At 37.6% G+C, this 22570-nt stretch overlaps 1 protein-coding gene across 7 annotated transcripts in view; it reads right to left on the bottom strand.

Annotated features, from left to right (window-relative positions):
• Nucleotides 1-22570, bottom strand: part of Adgrg6 (adhesion G protein-coupled receptor G6) — a 134642-nt gene that overhangs the window by 51252 nt on the left and 60820 nt on the right. For 4 of the 7 annotated variants that reach the window (XM_033763258.1, XM_010626606.3, XM_033763261.1 and 1 more), the window contains exons 3-5: nucleotides 13583-13924; nucleotides 10645-11268; nucleotides 149-217 (exon numbers count right to left, since the gene is read on the bottom strand). In XM_033763258.1, coding sequence (XP_033619149.1) covers nucleotides 149-217; nucleotides 10645-11268; nucleotides 13583-13924 — 1035 coding nt within the window. Of the gene's footprint in view, nucleotides 1-148; nucleotides 218-10644; nucleotides 11269-13582; nucleotides 13928-22570 lie in introns of all 7 variants that reach the window. The other 3 variants (XM_033763257.1, XM_033763256.1, XM_033763259.1) reach the window with 1 other exon arrangement.

The following is a 22570-nucleotide window of genomic DNA, read 5'->3' on the forward strand; positions in this document are numbered from 1 at the left end:
ACAACTAAAAGCCAGAAAGTCTTCTGTTTTGCTGGGCTTTGACTTTCCAAGTGCAAATTAAGATAAACATCAAAGCAATGATAACTACATCTCTCAACACAGCAAGAAGGCAGAGAAAAGACTGCAGAGGGTGGTACTGGCTCCCTACCTTGACAGAGGGTCCCCAGTTCTGCACAGTTGGCTAGTTCTGCTGCCGGCAGCGGGACCAGGTAGGAACCTTGAACAACACAGAGGGAAGGCACAAGTTTGATTTGTGATTTATTGGTATCACCCAAAAAGAAACATCATAAATCATATGGCTGATGGAGCAGGAACAGCCCCAGGAAAGCCCACCAATGATATCCAACATCAGCAGTCTCTGAGGGTTACTGTGTCTTACCTTTCTCAAGTGTAAAATCAAGATACACTTACGTTGCTCTCAAAGTCTTGACCTGATTTTAGCAGATGGCCATGCGTGAAACGAAAATAAATGCTACTGGCCCTCAAAGTTTGTGTGAAAAGTGCATGGCTCTTTGGCATAATTAATTGGAAGGCTCTTGTGGAAATTCATACAAATGAAATAATACAGACATCAAAGAGAAGTTTCAAAGTGCACTTGGGTACTATGAGTCATTCCCAAAATGTGTATTTTTGGTTCATGGACACTAGCACAGTTCTGCTATTTGCAATTACAGAAATATATTTTTGTGACTTCAAGTCAGTCTTGTTTCTTTTTTTATTTCAAGTTTTTCACTTGAAATAAAAAAAAAATTCCTTAGGAAACAAGTTTCAAAATTTTCTGTAGAAGCAGATTTTCTCTGTTGTAGTAAATCTTTCAATTAAGATTTTCACCAGCAGGTTGATGGGCTAAACTTACTAACAGCATAGTGGATTTTATAGAGAAACAAGAGTAAGTAAAATATATATACAACATATGTGTGTGTAAATAAATATAAAGATATATAAAATACATATATATTTAATATTTAAACAACATTTATACGACTGTGATTTCATTCTAATGTTTAAACTTTCCCCCAATATTCCCACGGGAAAATCCAGGGCAGGTGCATGAGCTCACAAAACATGTCTAATTAGGTAAACGGTGTACATAGGAGAAAACATCCCAACAGTTTAACATCATCTCAAGAGACTGTTTCTACATTCCTGATCACCTTGGGCACCAGACTTCTGGATGTTAATGCAACCAGTGTTGACTCATTGCCTATGATATGTGGCAAGAACAATGGCACGAGCAATGCCTCATGTGACATGGCTATTCTCAGAGAGGAATGAGCATAAGCCGGCTTCACCACTCTAAGTGCTAAGGAAAGTGCAATGATTGTGGTAGTCATCCAAAGGAGGGTGTGACAGCAACTTATTGAGAAGAGCGAATAGGAAAATCATTACAAAGGAGTCCCGGGAGGCATATGAGATTTTAAGAGATCTGGGGCTAGCAGAAAGAATTTCTTGAACAAAAACTAAGGGGAGCTAAAGAGGTCTGGTAACTCACGTAGCTTGACACTGGAAACCACAGGAAGATCAGATATGTAAGTCATCAGCAGTTTGTAGAGGACCTTGTAACATGCAAACACCATGAGCATCAAGACCCTATGTCTTCCTCCCAATGAATGACCCCACACTCAGTAGGTATGTGCTCAAGATTTACTGAATAAGTTACCAAATGCATTATTAATGACTACTAAAATTCAAAACTCTTTCTTAAAGGCAATGTGAAAATAAGCAAAAGGGGGTAGGTGAGAAAGTTAGATCTAAATTTGCCAACAATCATTTTTGAGGTTCTAAAACCAAAAGAGGGAGGTTTAAGAAGCAGGAGTAATACTAGTAATTAGGATTTTACAACATGAGTACAATGAGGATGGACAGGAAGAAATGGGTAGAAGAAATCTGAAAATAAGAATTATATGATGTAACTACTTATAGGAATAAAAATGGTAGAGCTGTTGGTATGTAATGATCTCACAAAAGGATATAGGACATGAGGAGTGAAAATTTAGATGAGCAGGATAAAAGTCTAGTAATAGAAAGAAGTGCCTCTCTGTCATCAGGATACAATGGAAGTTTTACGTGCTTTGTAAGAGGTCTACCCTACAAGCTATTGGTGTGTCTGGGATCTCCAGAGCCTGGGTCATGATTTTAGAACTGAACACAGCCATAGATATTCCTAAATTTAGGTTTTGGAAGTACAGATTTCAGCAGGTAAAAACAGCTTTTGTAGAAGTTGATTTCACAGAATTACACTGAAGAAAGTTTAATGAAGAATGTGGCAATATCAGGTAAACAAAAAAGTTAAGAGTGACAAAGACTGAGAAGACCTTTAAATCTGCATTGGACTTTTAAAGAGTTTCTATTAGTGCACGTTTGGAGTACATGATGCTTACACTTAACCTTAGAGAGTGGGTACCTGTACTTCACATAGCTTGATTCTTTTAACTCCTTTTCCCTGCTTACCCTCTTCCATCACTATGTCTCTAGAGCCCTTTTCCCTATTTTCATCATCATCATTATTGTTTAGCTCATGTTCATGACATATAAAGATTATATTTACTGTGGATAGCCGATAAACAAACAAAGCACATCCTAAACCTTTATATGTCCCCTTCACCAACCTTCCGTCTGTTGGTCCGATCCCATCTGCAAAAAATCTCTCTCTGTTGCCTTCATCAGTTTTATATTTGTTTGTGCTTTGGATTAATCAAATGAGAGAAACCAAATTTAAGCTTGTATATCTGATTTATCTTATTTAACATTATGCTTTTACGGTGCCTACACCTTGAATGCATTGGACTTCTGATATGACACCAAAGAAATTAGTTTCAGTTGCATGGGAATGATGAAATCTAGACTGCCAACATTTGAGGAGTGAACACAAGAAGAGGAAGCCTGGCTTTAGAAGGAAGCAGAGATAGGAAGGGGGGTTTTAAAGACTGAAAACTTAGTGTACTCTGGACAAAGAGCATGTGCAGAAGAGGCAGAAGCTGAGACAGCATAAAGGAGGAATTTTATTTTGAAAGCTTTGTGCCCTTTATTCCTTCCCATCCCAACGTAGACCCACATTTCCAGGACCTTCCTTCTTCTATAGGCACTGCTATTTAGAGATTTCTGAAAACTAAAAAGCCTTTAAGCCCCAGTGGCCAATGACATCTCAGTCACTATAGGAGGCAACAGAGGAGGACCTCGGATAGAGTTCCTGTTGTTCTCAAGTTACACACAATTTGGCAGTCAAAGGCTCTTTTAGGCCGCTTCTGGAACTGATACAGTATCACTGGAAGACAAAGAGAGATAAGGGGGCAATGATGTGGGAAACAAGTCCTTTGGATAACCACATTTCCACTGGAGTGAGAAGGCTAAAGAGTTTAGACGTGGAAATAAGGAAAGAAAATCAGAAGAGCTATGACTTAGAACAAGATCTTTGACAATTTTCTTGAACATTTTTATCAGATATTATGGAGTAAGAAGTATAAATATTAGTATATAGCATGGGAAATTGTAACATTTGTTTCTCAATATTTTGATGAGTTGTACTTTCTGGGGAACTTCTAGTTTAGCATAATGATATTTCTTTAAAAATAATGAACTGATGATCCTATCAAGCAATGTCAAGTTGAGGGCTGCTTTAGTGAAAATGTTATAAAAACAAGTGACAAATTTAACTGGAAGGAAAACTGATAAATGAAACCTTATATTACAAATATACCAAACTATGGAAAGAAATACATGAAATATAAAAAATTATAAACAGCCAGGCGTGCTGGTGCATACCTATAAACCCAGCTACTCGGCGGGGTGGAGTCTGAGAACTGCTTGAGCCCAGGAATCCACAGCCTGCCTGGACAAGCCAGTGAGACCCACCCCAAAAGCTGCATATAGGTTACTTATGCATCTTTTTCTTTCTTCCCAGTTCCAATTTCAGCACATCTGTATAAAAAAGACAATGTCACAACTGATTGTCTCAGGTTGACAGATTTATAAATGTGGACAACAGGAGAAGAGAAAATTCTCCCTCGAGGATACAATAATATTTACCCCTAACTGTTTTTTGAATGTGATCTGTGAATGTCCCCTGATTTTTTGAGGCTACTCGACGGTCTTTAAAGGTATTTACTTAATGGCGAAAGTTGGACTCAAATTTTCTTGAAAGAAATGTAATCACTGAAAATGGGCAGTAGGTGAAAAAGCTACACACCTCTAATCTTTCTTCTCTATCTTGTTCTCCCCAAGCCATGCTGCTTAAATGAGTCACTAGATATTTACACAATTTGGGTAAAACAACTTGAGGAGCCAACAGATACTCTCACCCACCCCTTCATAAACCAAATAATGGAGTAAATCCTAACAGTAAGCTGCACTAAGCAAAATTAAAAAAGAAAATCTTACATATTTTCTGTGCAGTTGTTAGTAAGATTAATTTTATAACTTTTCATAAATAAATAATTTAAAATACAATTATCTGGAAATCTACTCTCAAAAAGTTCGAATATCCTCAAAGAATAAAGTCCTTTATAAAGTGATTTTATCTTAATTTTATTTAAACATGATTTTATGACCTAAAAATGCCAAACTCAATAATTTGCTAGGGGCAGAAGGATGAAGCCAATACTGAATTAGAACTTTACAACTGTGATGGACAAAACTGTAACAACTGTTAAACGGTGGGAATCCCAAAGTTGATAAAGTTAGCAACTAGGTAGAAAATTATGGAGATGAAAACACAAGTCTGTAAAAATTCAGATTATTTCCAGAAAAGAAGGACAGTAAATTTGGGTACTTATTGCTTTTTTTTTTTGTACTGGGGATCGAACTCTGGCCCTTGTGCTTGTCAGGCAGGCAGCAAAAGTACTGAGCCAAATCCCTGGCCCTTTATTACTTGTGTCTTATCTCTACACCCATAATGTCTAGTAGATGGAAGTGCGTAAAATAAGCTCATTAAATAAATATAATTTGTTTGAACTTGGAGTATTCACTGAGTTATACTGTACCACTCCTCAGGAAAGAGCAGCAATCAGTAAAATAAATAAAACTTCTGGAGAAAGCACTGTCTGTTCTTTGTGAAAATTGATGGACATTAGCCAGTATCTAAACTTGAATCTTAACATGGGCAAATACTTGGACCTATAATTAAAGAGAGAACTGAGGAAATTACTTCTTCTTGAAGGTCATAAAACTGAGCATGTTTAAAAATTTGTTCTAGGAAAAATAAAGATGCTACAACACGAGAAATAATTATTGCTAAATAAGACATATTTCTAGAAAATCCTGAAAGGATTAACCTTGTTTAAAGAAGCCTGCCAAAAATTTCTCAATTCATGTATATTCCCCAAATATGCTTGGAAAGGTATAGAAACAAAAATTTCCATTGGTGAAATTCTTGAAGCACTCATTAATAATATGTTTATCTAAAACGACAATATTTGATATGTGAAACAAGTGACGGGATATTTAAATATTAGGTATTTCCCATTCTGTTTGTTTTTCTTTTATACTGTGATTTATCTGGTGATGCACCATTGGAAAACATATTTATTTTCTATATCAAGTTGACCATGGAATAGCTTGTATGTAATAGACATTATTAATATGAGCTAGTCCAGTGGAATGCCAGGAATGAGATCCTATTTTCCCATTGGTTACTGTACTGATCATTAGTTTGCTGGAAATCAAGACAGCCACAAACAGCAAGATAATCACAATATTATCTGGAAAAAATGAAATGCTAAAATGTTAATAGAACACACTTTTTTTCTACTTATTGAAGTTTTGCTTTGCTAACAAGCCTAGATATAATCTCTAGGACAGGTATTTCCGGTCAGTTAAAAAGTGACTTGGAGTCTCCAACTCCCAAAGCTGATGATTAAGCAGCAGGAAATTCCCTCTCCCACCATCATTGCTGACACACAGTCCAGGACATCCGAGTGCACCCAGTGGAGGTATTCGGCATCATCTTGGAATGTCAAGAATACTGATGTAAAAGTTGGGGATTCAAATATATTGACTCTGTAATTTTGGGCTACTCCTTTGATTAAATCATTCTGAAAACTTACTTACTTAGATGACTAAGGTACATGAGCATGCATTTGATACATTCTGGGAATTTTAAGGTTTAGAAAAGGAGCCTCAAAAACCATTTAAGGAAATATGAACACTACGTGATCTTGGTTACATGTATGAGTCTAAAAAAGTCAAAATCACAGAAGCAGAGAGGAGGTGAAAAGCACAGTGATCAGAAAAATGAAAGTCAAAAGATATGAAATTACAGTTGGAAAGGAGGACTAAGTGACTACAGTTAACAAAAACTTTGTAATATTGAGAACAGCTAAGAGAGTAGATTTTAAATGGTAAGCATAAGAGGTAATCAGACATAACTTCCATTAGCTATCCCACAATAGAGACACATGTCAAACATTAAGTTTTACACCAGAAATACATGCTATTTTTGTCACTTAATTTTTTTTTAATATGAGGATGCCTAGAGCTAAGCTAGATAAGGAGACAGGAAACACATGATTTAGTCCACCCACTACCTTAACCATTTATATTTTTTTCTCAGCTTCACTTTCCTGTCCTGAATAATGTAAAGCAAGAAGCTTAAATTGGATTTTACCAGAGTCAGAGGTGATCTATGGATGAAGAAGGATGCTCAGTGGAAGGATGTGGGGAGAGCTGAGGTAAACCAGAAAGCCCTTCAAAGGACTCGCCACCTCTCATCGCTGTTGTGTTGCCCGAGAGGAAACACTAACCAAGTCATGTTGGTACTTCTCCAGAAGAAGAAAAAAAAAATAATTCTTAAGTAGAATTTGATCTTATAATGCTGGAAAAATCCATTGTTTTAAAAGCACTATGTGGGACAAATACAAATATTTGGGACAAAACACACACACACACACACACATACACACACACACCACTACTACCATCACCAAAGTCTATTTTAAAAGCACTATGTGGGACAAATACAAATATTTGGGACAAAACACACACACACACACACACACATACACACACACACCACTACTACCATCACCAAAGTCTGATGGCTACACAGTGGGGGACTGGAGGGCTTTCTCTGCTCTCAGAGACCTGGTGGGTCTTCTCTGGTGTTGTCCAGAGTGTGAGCTTCAGTCACTGGACTTTTATAATTGTTTGAACTAGTTTCAGGGGTTGGCAAATTCTCCCTTGAAGGGCTACTCAGTAAATATTTTAGGATGGCAGGTTGTGCCACCTCTATCGTAGCTACTACAGCACAGTCTCAGGCACAGACAATACATAAACTAATGGGTGTGGCTGCGCGCCTCTGAAGTTTCTTACAAAAACAAGTGGCTGTCATAGGCCCTCCCAGATTGCCAACCTCTGCTCTACCGAGTTTCTTAGAAAGTACAAGAATCTCTTTAACAGCATATCTTAAAGTATCCAAGAAACACTGCAGGAAAGAAACTTAATTAAGTTTGCTTATGATGAACATTGTATTAACAGCCTGTAAAGACAGTGTTTTCCCACAGAACATACTGGTGGTCAGAAGAGTTGGATTCTGGACTTTTATGCTCCTTTCTTCGCAACAGTTAGCTCACTAACTCTAATACTACATTACAGCTGATAATTTCACCTATGCTGAGGGACAGTCTAATTTATACTGGTTAAGTGAGCATAGCTCTTGATACTAACTTTCTGGGTTCAAGTTCAGGCTGGCTCAATTAGAATTAAGTGACGCTGGGTAAGTTATTTAATCTCCTCTGCCCAGATTTCTCATCTGCAAAATAGACTCCATTTGATGGGATCAATGATACAAGAGATGAGTTAATATGGAACAGAATCAAGGATATAGAAACAATCCCAAGCACAATCAACTATTTGGTCTTGAAAAAAGAGCCTATAATGTATTCTGGAGGAAAGAGAGCATCTTTAATAAATAGTGCACATGCAGAAGATTGAATGTAGGCCTATATCTTTTGCTATGTACTAAATTAAGATCAAGATGGATCAAAAAAATAAATGGTAGAATAGAAATACCTGACCTGCTGGAAGATAAAACAGATAAAACTCTTAAAGTCATAGGCATGGGCAAGGACTTCCTGAACAGAATCGCTGTTGAACAGATTTCCTGTTGCACACGAAATAGTAAGGAGAATCAACGAATGGGATAATATCAAATAAAAAATGAGCAACTGAAATGAATATATATTTCACAGAAGTACAAATGGCCAATAAATATAGGAAGAAATGTTGATAATCAGCCATTGGGAAAATGCAAATTAAAACAACCCTGAGATTACACCTTACCCCAGAAAGAATGGCCATCATCAAGAAACCAAATAATTACAAATGCTGAAGAGGCTGCAGGGAAAAAGCAATTCTTCTACAGTTGGTTGGAATATAAACTAATAAAACCACTTTGGAAATCAGTATGGAGATACCTCAAAAAAACTGAAACTAGAAATTGCATTTGATTCAACTATATCCCTTTCTAGGTGTGTTCCCAAAAGAGCTAAAAATATCTTATTACAGCCATAAATGGGTATCTGTGTTTATAGCAGTACATTTCTTAATAGCTATATCTTGGAAGCAGGTTACATGCCCATCAACAGATGAATAGATACAGAAAATGTGGTATTTATACACAGCGGAGTACTACTCTGTCATAAAGAAGGAAAGTTTGAGTAATTTGTAGAAAAATGGATGCACCTTGAGACCATAACTGTAAGTGAAATAAACCAGATGCACAAGCCTAAACATCATACTGTTTCTCTTATATGAAAAACCCAAAGTACAAAAAAGAGCAAAGTAAAAGACACTAAGAAGTAAAGAGGAAGATCTTCCTAGAAAGGGATCAAAAGATGGAGGGAGAGAAGGGGAGACAGGAATGGAGACTGAAAAAAAGGAATTCAGACGTGTTATCTACATATACCAGTTTCATACAAGGAATGTAAACATGATGCATGGCAAACATGTACCAAAAAAAAGCAGCTGGGGGTGGATGTCAAGAGATGGAGTGAGGAGGGAGGGACTGGAAAGGGGATTTAAAACAAGGAATGAAGATACATTAGTACACGAACCAATCCCCACAAGGAATGTATACGTTATGTGCTCCAAACATGCACTAATAAAACATGTGTATAAATTGCTTAAAATGACATCTAGCACATAGTATTCAATTTAAATATAATTTAACCATTAACAACTAATATATCTAACCTGGTTTTTTTTTCGTTGCTGTATTGTGACTTTTTAATAAAGGTGAAGAATATGATGGAAAGAGGCCCCTAAAGAGTCACCCAGAATGTAGAAAATGTACTGCTTCTTCTGTCTCTTCACCGTCCCACACTGAATACACATGCTTTAACCTTCTCAGCAGCCTGGCTGACTGACAGACTTTTCAGGTTTCCCGAAGGTTCTCTGTGGTCTAGTCCTACAGAGAGGATCTTATGGAATACCACTGGCTCTTCTAAAGCTCCACAATCTCCTTCTGGAACACCGTTGTGAACTCTTTCTAACAAATCACAAAAATGTCTCTCCAATGATACCACCGAAGAGGTCTCTGGCCACTCTCAGGAGAAGTGGGTGACCTCCACAGAACAGACAGGCGCCTCCCAGGCCAACAGGGCAGGATCAAGTCCAGGAAACCTGGTCTCAGGTTTCTACAATGGATTCTACTCTGGGCAAAGAATGGAGAACTCACTCTTCATGAAGTTCTCTCTAAAATCACATACAAGTGAGTTTTGAACCTATAATCCTTCCCTCCTTTAATAACATTTATCTCTGTGATGAAAAAGTATATGGTATATCACTAGTTTGGTTTAGTCACATAACATTTAAAATTGACAGTGTAACTTCTGCATTTTTATGTTTGAACCAATCCTGCAACAAAAAATGATTTCCAAAATTAACTTGTGTACAGACAGAATATTGTGAAAATCTGTTTGAACATAACTCTTATTAGACAGAATGGAAGTCTATTTTAACATAATTTTTCCTAAATATGTTGCATTTAGGCACTTCCAATAATATCACATTTAAAGTCTCTTAAATAGTGAATAGAGAGACTAGTATTTGAGACAAACCAAAAATGTTCATTTTCTAGCATAGCGAAAAGTTTAAAGAAAGACTGGTAATTCTCGATTACAAAGATTCTTCCATAGAATGGACAGTTTGATATATAGTACTTGCTAAATACTCTTTTCTTAGTTGATGGATGTTTATTTAAGTAAATGCAATTGAAATTTCATTCCAGGATGATAAATATCAACTATTAGTGTGTCACTTTTTTGGTTAAAAACAGTAACTTACTATTTTGTATCAAACCTAGCGGTAACATGTTTGGATTTGAGACTTAATAATTTTGCTGTATCGTTAATGATGAACTGTGTAACATTTTTTGACATAATGAAAACTTAAGAATGACAAGAAAGATATAAGGCTTTCTTTGAATACCCATGGCTTGTAATCAAATGTATGCTGTGAATGGCTGAGAGTATAAGATTTTAAATGCTAAAACAGATTTTTAATGACTAATATACACACACACACACACACACACATATATATATATATATTTTGTGTATACACATACATGTGCTTCTGTATTTCTTACTGACATTTCTATTGAGCAGTGCAAAAAAATGAAAAGAATATTAATCCTTGTGCCAGACTTACCACAGCTCAGGTTGCTCTCAGCCTTCAGAGCCAGGGTTGGGATATTCCAGAAGTCATTTTGCCAGTCTACCACATTCCCTTGCACGTTACAGCTGAGGTTGGAGAGCATTTTCAAATCCATGGTAAAATTCCAAAGTCTAAAGTTATAAATGTCTCCTTTCAGAGAGGCTACTTCATTTTTATTGGAGCCCAAAAGCAATTTCCCATTCCCAGGGATAACTTTACTAATGGTAGAATCGCATGGAACAGTCTCATAATTTCTTTTGAAATTGACACCCACAGAGCCTAAAGAATTATTCCAAACAATGCAGAGCTGCTCAAAGCTCTCTGTGAAAATATCTTCCTTTTCCTTCGTAGGTAACGCACTGTTCAGCAAGCATTTTGAGCCAGAAATGGATAGGAAGTACCCATCCCTGGCCTTTCCAAATCCAAGCCACTGCAGGGATGATGCATCCAAGTAGGAGAAAGCTGTCCAGCTGTCGTCTTCGTTTCCAGCTTGAGTGGCTTCAAAGCAGAGTGTGAAAGCGCTCAGCTCCGGAATGGAGACACTTTTTGCAACGAACACCTGGTAAGCATCCAGTGTCTGGGGTAAAATGACCTTTTGATTTCTTAAGGACACGGCAACTAGGACAAAACACAGCACCATAAATAAGGAAAGTTAACTCCAGAACTGGGCCTAGTGAGGTGCAGAAAGTCTGACACAGTGCACTTTGTACTCACTGACCTTTCACCCACCTCCTGCATTCTCACCTGCCTCTCTCTCTCTCTCTCTCTCTCTCTCTCTCTGTCCATTCTGTACAACCAAGTCTTATGCCTTTAATAGTAGCTAAGAAATACCACCCATTTTAGCCCTACACATGACTGCATCTCACACCTAAACTTTGACTTACAGTCAGTCAAGCTGGTAAATATTTTTAACCTTGAAATTAAAAGTTGAAAAATTAAAAAACAAACAAACACAATTCCTTAGGTAACTATGGAGAGATCTGGGTTTAGGAAGGCTTCATTTTTCTATTAAGAAGGTTTAAAACTTGTCATTTTAAAAGCATTTTCTAAACACAAACAATACTTAGATTTTTTTTTTATAAACAATTGCCTTTCAGTCTTTCCAAACATGCCCAGACCATCATCTTCCCTTCAGACACTCTGTGGACCTCTCTTTCCTCCCATCATCAGGTAAGTTTAGGAACAAATGCTAAAAAGAATTCTATAGGGAGATGAAATCTAGAGAAAAGGCAAAGGAAAATGAAATTTTAAATTATGGTTGCTTCACATCTGAGCCTAGGAGCTGCTTTGTGAGGAACAGGGGAAAAGAGTGTCTGAAGGGGAGACCGCGGAGCGTCGCCACTCAGCGGCCTGTGGAGCAGCCGTGTGACCGGGGGCTGTCACTTCGCCTCTATCTCCTCATCTATAAATGGCGCCCATTGCTAACGACATCAGTGAGAATGGAATAAGCTAATGTGCCACACAGCAGAGTGTCCACGCTACAAGAACAAACAGCAAGCGATCACTGTTATTATGTGCACGGTAAATTCAGAAGTAAAATACGTAAGTCTGATATGTCTGCGACACTGTGAAGTTCTTAAATAAGACGATGGATTTGTCCCCATGCTAATATAATAGACATTAAAAAATTGATTTAAGAGATAAATATCTCTCCTCCAAATGCTATTTAATACTGGTTTCAGCTGGGAATACAGCTCAGTGGTAGAGTGCTTGCCTAGCATGTGCTAGGTGCTGAGTTCAATCTTCAGTACCACAAATAATGATAACAATAACAATAAAAACAATAGTAATGATAGTTTCATGCAAATGGTAGCCTGAATATATTATAATATGCACCGGAATTTCTCTATGCTAACTCATTGTTTTAATATAAATACTCTAGTAAAAAAATCTATGAAGGAATTTAAAAGAATCATTAATTTCTATCTACTTTTCAAATATAGAACAGTTTATAGGTCCACTTAAAAGGGCTATTTGTGCAAAAGGACTCACGTTCTCTATATGCACTGTTAAGATAAAAAAAGCTGGAAAAAATTTATTATCAACATTTTATTAGAGGTTACAGCTGAGTGGTGAAGAATTCTAATCTGCTTCTTTTTTATTTACAAATTTCCTGCACTTTATCACTTTTAAAACACTGCTTTGAAATATTAAAGTATCTGTGTTTTACTTAACTGTACTTATACTTAACATCAACCACAAACAGTAAAAACTCCTTAACTAAAATACACAATTTATAATAATGTAGCTATCATGATTATTCCATTTTTGTTGTTTTTAAAGGAAAGACATGTGCTTAAAGAGTTCAGAAGAAAAAGATCCCTAACTAAATCTCAGTCTTGAGGCTTGTGTTTCCTTAAGACTGGTTTTAGAGGCACAAGATTTATCTTAGTGTCATGATGTGTTAGAATTTGGAAAACATATTTAATAATAATATGTTTTATTTCCTTCAGCTGGGCTTTCCTCAAATTAAGTTGTTTATTAGCTTAAGTTATTAATAGCTTTTAAATAATTTATGTGGGGATTTTCTGTACTTGTCATCTAGGATATTCTTCAAAAGAGCCACATCGTAAATGTCCAAAATAAAATTATTTCTAAGTAAGAGTCTTTTAAATTTTCAGTGGAGAGATATTAGAATTACAAATTGTAATTATTACCAGTGAAATATCTAGCTTTCCAAGAAGCTTTCACATGTTCTGCATGAAAAGAATATAAAGGAATGCAGCTTTACTATAACCAGATATTTAATCTGGTAGTTATAGTTTGGCTAATGAGAAGGTTCGGAGAACATTAACAGAATCCTACCCTTAACACCTAATCTTCATCATTCACATTCACATAAAAGAGCATAACTCTGCATTCTGGTCCATGTGTTTACTGCAGCACATGCTAAATGAAAACAGAAAGTTGGCACTGCTTTTGGTTTACATACCTCTGCTGTAGCTGGCATTGAATCCTTTCTTCTGGATGCTAAAGTCACTTGAAAAGGATACATGCATCTCATTCGCACTTGAGTTAAACGATAGGCCTTTGGCAGTTGCTCCACAAAATTTAGTCTGGCTCTCTCCATTGTCGAGAGATAACGAGTCATAAATGCAGTTGGGAGCTTCTTCAATGTCAAAGTCGTTAAATGTGATCTGAATGATGTAGCCAGTGGGAGCTCGCAGGGTCCATAGGCAAGCCTGGCTGTTGGGGTAGTCATTAGGGTAGCATGGAGAAGCAAAGCTCCCAGAGAAGCTGGACAAGACAATCCTGCAATTGGCACATCCTGACACTGCTGGCCAGACAAAAGAGAGACAGAGAAAGGCTGGATCAAAGGCATGAAATAAACTAAGAATATCACACACTAGGGACAGTCAAACAGTAAACATTTAAAAATACCAAGATGCCATCATGGACATTAAAAGGAAAATGAAACCAGCTTGAGGAGAAAAAGAAATGCCATGGGTGCCACAAAAAAATAAAAGAAAAACTCTAAACTGTAGAGAGAAATGACTCTTAAACTTGAGGGAGAAACCATAAACTCATAATCCAGTGAAAGTCATGGGAATTCTCCCAAAATGCACAGGACAACTGCATGCTACATCCATTCCCAAGGAGCACGTGAATCCGGAGGAGTCCTCATGAATTTAAGGAAAGTTCTCCAGCCTGCGTAAGGAATCTGTAGAGAGTGATTAAATTGAAGAGGAGGAGGTTAAAAAACCAGAAAGTTTGGGCTCTATGTTATAAAACAGAGACATAAAGAAAGAGAAAATAAAAAAAATGAAAAGAAAGAAAATCAGGAAATAAATATTTCGACTGACTGGTAAAAATACAAAAAAAAAATCTTCTTTTGACCGATTATGTTTTTTTCTCGAATTTAAATAAATATCGTCACCTCGCATGCATGGAATATTTACAGTTTCCAAAGGACTTTCACTCGTCCCATTTGTTTACTGCGATGGTAGTTACATACTTGTGGGATACTCTTTTTTACTCATTCATTCGTTGTTTACCGAGTACCTGTTTCGTGCTCTGACCAGTAGGTAGCAATGAGTGGAAAAGACAGTCTCTGTAAGCAGGATGTGTACATTTAAATCTTGGACCCAGAGATGACCAATAATAGAACGACAGATGGCGATAAAAGGTGAGAAGCGAAGTGAATCGAGGTATGGACAGAGAGGGACACGAATGCATGGAGACACTGGGTAGTTCTCCACAGAGGTGACATCTGAGCAGAGATCCACCTGAAGTGAGGGAGCGAGTCAAGAGCCCACTGAGGAACAGCAAATGATGCCCTGTGATGAATGCGGGCCTCACCAGTGAGCCTCGAGGCCCACGAGGCCAAGGGCCAAGCGTCCTTCACTGATCACGACATTCCCAGTGTGCAGAGGAGGCGCACAATAAATATTGATTGAATGCATTTGTGCCAAAGAATCCCCTGAGGCAGAAAGATGGAGGGTTATTATCACAGTTTCACTCACAAGAACATTTAGGGTCCTTTCAATTACTCCCTTTGCATGCCTGGCCACCGGCTGGAACTAGACAGCAGGCACGGTGTACTAACTAGCACGCAGCGGTGAGTCTGCAGTTCGTATTCACCCATGGGTGCCCAGCTTAGGCACTTACCTGGACCACACTGAGCAAAGAGCGGTTCTTGTGGGCTACGTATAAAATCTATAATATAGCTAATATACATAAGAAGGAAAGCTTCCTTTACTTTAAAATATTTTTTATTATAACATTAAAAAAAAAGAGGACAAGTGGATCACGGCCTGCAGGTCAGAGAAGTCTGATAAAAGCAGCAATCTTGTTTATTCAACATCATAGATAAACTTACTGCTATAAAACTGCCAACACAGGGCTGGGGATTTAGCTCAGTGGTGCCACCGCCTGCCTCACAAGCGCAAGGACAGGAGTTCGATCCCCAGTACCAAAAACAAAAACAAAAACAACCAAAAACTGACAACACAAACTCAGATAGTAAAATACTGTAGCCACACAATAGGAATCACTTTAAATTTATTGTGTCACTTACTCTTTTTTACTAAATTTAGTAAAAGGACTCTGTAGTAACTTTTCTTGAAAATGGTAGTTTTTAATAAATATGTCTCTTCTACGACGGAGTGACATATTCAAAGTCTGCATTATGTGACATGGCTGGAGGTAGGTTTTTTCCTTCCTCTTTTCCTGGCGGCCTTTCCTTGTGTGACACTATTTGCCTTGCCAATTCTGCTATCCACTTGTTCTAACTTCCCTTCCCTCCATTCTCCAGTCTCTGACATCTTCTAGAGAACTGAAGACAGAAATGGAAAGGAAGTTACGATCATCAAGTGTTTGCCAAATGCCTTCTTGGATGCATCCCTGAGTGCTGTGCTCCATGCCCTCACAGCACTATCCAGAGTAGTCGTGACATTTAATTGTGACGGTATTTGCTTACCTCCTCTCTCATCAGTCTAAATTCAACAGATACCTACCTGCTGCATTCACCACCCCGTTTCCAATATCCTGAGGTATCCCTGGCATGTGGGAGAACCTCAGTAAAATTTTTTAAATTCATGAGCCAATAAGCAAGTAACTTCAATGAGTAGAAACATGCCTAAATTACAGGAGAACTGTGTGCAAAATGTGAAACAAGTCAAATTCTAAGCCTGAAAACAGGGTAAAGACTGCATGAGCTCTGGAATGCTTCTTTGGATGGGGCTCTTTATTTCAGTTGTTCATTCACAGCCCAAGAGTGAGATGACTGAGCCTCTGAGAGATTTAGCTTACTGTTACTATTGGCCGGACTCAGGAGAGACAACTAATGCAATCAATAATCTACACACAATAAATTTATAATGATGAGATTCCTTTCCCGGCACCTAAGACCATGTCCATGATTTCCTTTACCCTGATACTGTTTCTGCCAAATTCTGTACCAAAAGCTTCATGAATGGCACAAGAAAATTAAATTAGACTGATAACACTATGTAACCACAAATAAGTTCATCTCTCTGTGCCTCAGTGTCACCTCCTTAATATCAGAGGTAGTAACACATCCACCTCATGAGGTTATTGGGAAGACTTCAAAAGTTAATATGAGAACAATTTGGAAGTTGAGCATGATACATGCTTATTCCTATGTAAGGTTGTCTTTTATCAGTTTTTACTTATATAACATAAAATCTCCACATCGATAATTTGGGGGAGTAAAATAGCAGCCCACCTCAGTAGGATTTCTTTTTCCCTTAGGCATTCATTAGGATAGAAAATAGACAGGTAAGACATCTGTAATATGCAGTAAAAAAATTCAAGTATTCTACACGATTCTTATCTATGGTAGCTGGACTACATTTAGAGATAGTGCTCTAAATTATAGCAACTATCTTCACTGGATAAAATACTGAGCTAGGCAGAGTGTCATTGTGTGTGCTGTATTTATGGATTGCTTCACAGTTTGCAAACAGCTTTTGTATATATATATCACTTAATATCACAACAACTTCCAGGAATTATTACCATCCCAATTTTTTGATGAAATAGATGAGACTAAAACAGATTATATAATTTGATCAAAGTTACACATCTGATCGATAGTACAACTAAGATTCAAAGGAATTCTTCTGAGCATAAGCCTAGCATCTTTCAAGGGCAAACATTGCCACAATTAAACAAAAGACACAAAGAAAAGTGGTGAGCTCAAGTGCTATTTCAGACACCATTTTTAACAGGCAACTTTTAAACACAGTGTCACTTGCCTAACATTAGTATGTTTTAAGAAAACTAATTTGTAAACATTTTAGTAAAGAATACTATCAAGTCTGGAATTTAGTGCTTTGGATTTGCCCATTTGGAAAAATCAAATGTCATGAGCCAGTCCATTAATTATTTGTTCTCTCTCAGAGATAAGGCTACTTTAAAAGTTGGCATTCAAGTAGCCAATGAGTAAGACCATGTAAAACCAGCATTAAAATGTCTTGTTTAAAAAGCTACCCAGTTCACAGCCTGTGGCTCATAATGTTCTCAAAGATAGACACACTAACCTATTCTCACCTTTACTTAGCAAAAGCAAACTTTTCAGGTAATCTAAACAAACAAGCCAAAGGCCCCCCTTAGTGCTCATCTGTGCTTACAAATATCTAGCAGTGATGCATATATGTATTTTTACCAAAGTTCATTCTTCAATAAAACTCAAATCTGTGGTGGAAAAACAAAACCTAACTGATACTACATTTGGATATAGATTTAAGCACCAGTATCCTATTGGGCTTTTTGATCTAAGAAGTAAGGATTCTTGCTTTCTCCTGATGCAAGTACTTCTCTGTAGAATCCAAATACTATGCTCTCTAAAAGATATAAATCAAATCAAAAATAAATGTCAGCTGCTTCCAAAATAGATCAGTGGATGGCAATAAATGGCTATTTTTTTCCACACTGTGTCAAATAGTGAGCTAAATGAATACATTTAAATTAAATAATTTTTCTCATCTGAATATGTGTGTATTTTTAACTAATGAATTTGTTGGTTAGTGGAACTTATCTCTGGAAAAATTAGCCTAAGTCCCCCGTTTATTCTGCGTCTATTTGAAATCATTACTTTATTTATTCATGGAAATATATGAAGATTAAACTCTAATAAACAAAAAGCTCAAAAAAATTTAAAACATTCAGTATCCTGTGTGGTTTCTAAAAATTAAATGGGGCCAACAACTGAGAATTCTAGGACCAGTTTTCATCATTAAAGGACCAAGAAGGCCACACACCACTACTCCAGATCAAGTCGACTGATGTCAGATGTAACATCATTGAAATGTAAACTACGAATAAGATTTCAGAAGCTTGCAAGTATTAAATGACTAAAAGTGTATAGAACTGGACAAAGTGAGTATTTCTGAATGCAAGTATTTATATTTAAGTGATTTCAGACCACTCGGTAGATTTTTCAGAATGGCAAGGAATGTGGCGGCCATCTGGCTGTGACATCTGTGATTCTGTTAACGTGACAGACTTGGTGAGCTTCCCTACCCGCCCTCCTGACTCCTCCAAGATCTGCATGCAGAGACAGCATTTCTGTGCTGAGGAGGGCTGCTCAAAGACCCTGAGCCACTGGCCACTCCAATTTCCTATTGGAAATTCCAGCAGCTGCGCAATGGTATCAGTTCACTCCCACACTCCTCCAAAACACTGGTGTTCCCAGAGTTAACTAGATAATTGTTTCATTTCCTTCTGTGATGGCTCAACCTCAGAACATTCTTCAGAAGCACCATGCACAGAAAGCTACCACAATGACTTAAGCATGAGTTCAAAAGGGCACTGCTTTACTCGGATCGGTTCAATCAGGTCTCACATAGCTGAAAAACTAACAAGATGTGGAACTGAAAATTGTTTGATGAGACAGCATTCATCCTGACAACTTTTTGAATCGCCGTAGACAGTTACTTGTACCACACCCTCAATCATATCTCTGTCTTCTATAATATCGCTCATGTGTAATTTCTTCCCATAATCAACCATGGCAACAGAAAACTTTATACTCAACTGCAAAAGATGCCTGTAAGTGAATGGTTATAAGTCCTCCTAGAGTCAGTTTGTCATGGAGCTAGAGGGTTAGACACGCAAGCACACGTGCATGCATACACACCCAGACATTTTCATGGGAAACTGTTCTCTATTAAGAAGTGGTTGAGTCTTTCTATCTGTTAAAAAAAACATTCTAAAGGTAATAGATAATCTGAAACAAACGAAACTGCATGGTTTATCACTTTTCTACTTCCTGCCTAATCTTTTCATTTAAGTTCCCATTTCCCTTTCCACAACTGTAAACACCCAGCTTTGGATTAATCCAAATATATATAGATCTTCTCAGTCTCTACTTGATGGGATTCTGAGCACTGCTGAAAAGAATTCACAAAATCATGCAGATTATTCATTCCACACAGGTTTCCACATTTGTCTCACTCCCCTTCTGCAACATTTGATGCCTCTAAACAGACCCCGTTTCTTGAAATCTCATTGCTCATCATCCCTACATTTCCCTCCTTCTCTTCCGGTCACTTCAGCCCTTTCTGGGCATTCGCCTTACTTACAATTCTTGTGATTCAAAGAGTGGTCCTCAGACTGGAAAGATCAGTCTCCTTCCAGAGCTTTTTAGAAATACAGAATCACTCATATCTACTGAAGAAAATGTTCAATTTAAGATTTCCTACGGTTCTAAGAAGTGTTCCTTTAAATAACAATGTTGTACAGAAGACATTCACAATCTCTATGCACACAGTTTCTCCCAAAAGGATGTGTGCCTTCTCACAGCTTCTGCTATCGTATTTGTACCAGTTAAATCAGGGTAAACAAACCGGAGGCCTGGCTAATCAGTCTCTCTTATTGAGCATTTGAAGTTAGAGACACGGATACTTTCCTCCGAAAATGACGTGGTAGCAGCTGCCTTAGCCACTGACAAACAAAGGAAGCTGATAAACTGACCAAGGAAACAGAACCAGAAAAATATAGTGAAAGGAAAGATGAGTGCAAATCAGATCCTTGAGAAGCAGAGACGTTAGTTCCAGATATTCCATGTCCATTCACACCAATGGGAAGAGCTGTTCTTGGCAGTTTTTCCTGCATGCTACGGCAAGAATCCCTATTATACCTACTGCCATACTACCTCCTCTGGTCCAGGGTTAGTAGGGTTCTGTTGTTCGCAACCAAGTGTATCTTGGGCCAGTGCTCCATGGGGTTCTCCTGTCTCTTCAGCTCCTCTCCACTCATTCTATCTGAGTGATCTCATGTGAACAGAAGCCTTCATTATACCTAAATGCTGGCACCATATATGTGCCCTACCGTCTCTTGCAAATGTCTGCTAGACATCCTCACTAGGATATCTCATAGATCCCTCAACCCAAACACCATTCCTCTTATAATTTGTACCCTCTTTATAATTGTTAGCAGCATTAGAGTCATCCAAATTAAGATTCTGAATATCCTTTATACATCATTCCAAACAGCTTATCACTTACTACATAATGAATGATTAAATCTTTGCTGTCATCTAATTCCCATGGCCATGCATTTTAAGGTACTGCACTCTTCTCTCTTGGACAGACGCCACTACAAGTCTCCTTGTCAATACTCTTGTCGTCTCTAGCTCATTCTCCCCATAGCTACCAGAAGGATCTATCAAAACGCAAATGTAAGTATGAAAGTATATTTTAATTCCACATCCTCTCTCAGATCCAGTTAAGGTAAGGCCCTCTGAATGACACATACAACACTGCACGTTTGCTCTGTTCGTGCTTCCTGTTGTCTCTTACCATGATCCTACACCCATGCACTCTATAACTATGTCTTAAGTATCTCTGTGCTTGGCATAATGCCAGGTTCTGAGAATACAATTGTGTACAAGAAACTATCCCTGATTTCGTGGAATTCATAGACCATAGTAAATGCAGATGAATAATGATAATACAAAGCCTTCACTGTCCCGATAGAGAAGGTAACTGAGTACAACGGCCTAGGTTTAGACTTTGTAGAAGCGGTGCAGTGCCCAACAGATGAGAAAGAAGCTGAGACCTAACACTGCTTGGAAGTGACCCACGTACGGGGGCAGGAGGTATAAAAAAGAAAAGGGTGTTCTAGACCATGGGCTAAGGAGGGGTGATTATTCAAGTGCTATTAAATGTGGATTATTCAAATAATATTAAGAGTTTAGCTTGACCAAAGTATAGTGTGCAAAGCAGGGAGAAATAAGAAATAAAGACAAAGGAAGAAGTGACTAGACTTTGCAGGATTCTGAAAGCTACGTCAAAAAATTGAAAAACATTAACAAGAGCAGCAGGGAAAATAAGATCCCTGTAAGAATCATTCCAGCCTAACTCTGAGGATTTGACCGATGACAAGAAGACAAAAGACAGCTAGCTATGCTGACAGTTTGTTTGTGAAAAAAGAATAGCATACAGTGGCAGGGCTGATTAATTACACAAGGACTGAATTCTTTGAGGCATAGCCTGACTCTTGATAGGCAATAAAGTGACTGCTTTAGTGTGCATTAAAGATCTGTCTTATTTTGATCTTATGTGTTATTACCTCTCCCAAAACACTGAGGAGACTAGAAAACAAGCACTCACCCAATGTTCATTTCACCTGAGTATGTAACAGAAAATCCATATGGATTATTTAGGCAGTGTCACAGGGCAAAACAGGTTTGTGCTGGCATTATTCTGAAAAATACTAGTAAATAGTACCAACAGGAGGAGAGAATGTTTTAGCCTCATAAAAGTTAACTATAGTTCTAATACTCATGAAGGCAGTGATGTCATTGCTGGCTAAACTGCACATTACTAATTTCTTGGGCACATGAATGCAGCTAATGAGATATCCGTATTAGGACTGAACTTAGCTCATCTTTAGATGCTCAAACAATGCCACCTTTCAGTTTTATTTTGATTGTGTCGTTGTTTAATAGCACAGTTCATTCATTCATTCATGCAGCTTCCTGAGCCTCTACTGCCATTCCTGTTTGGTTTTCTTTTAGATGTCTTTACATATGGTTACAGAGGGTGGTCAGAAAGGGAGGGAGGAACAGAATAAATTTGAAGAGGCAGTGAAGGTTATTGCTTCCTATTTATTCCATGCTATGCGGTGCAGGTGAATAACCTAAAATTAATAGGTAGAGCAAATTTTGTATTTACAAACTTACCTTCCCAATAAACTGGAGAATATATTGGAAGAAGATAGTAGTAGTGGGATAAGTGTACACGTTAGCTCAAATTTTCCAAATGAGCCTTTAATTTGAGGGCATAAAAAAAGCCTTTACTCAGGTTTGTGTACATAAATGGAAACAGTTTAAATAGTTAAGGTTTGGCACAAATTACAGATACAACTGGCATGATTTCACGCCTTTATGGAATACATTTTTATGTAAACATCATAGTACTAAGAAATACATGATTTAAAAATTCCACCATAT

Source organism: Fukomys damarensis, unplaced genomic scaffold (genome assembly GCF_012274545.1).
Source record: "Fukomys damarensis isolate Sample0158 unplaced genomic scaffold, DMR_v1.0_HiC HiC_scaffold_14, whole genome shotgun sequence".
NCBI lineage: Eukaryota > Metazoa > Chordata > Mammalia > Rodentia > Bathyergidae > Fukomys > Fukomys damarensis.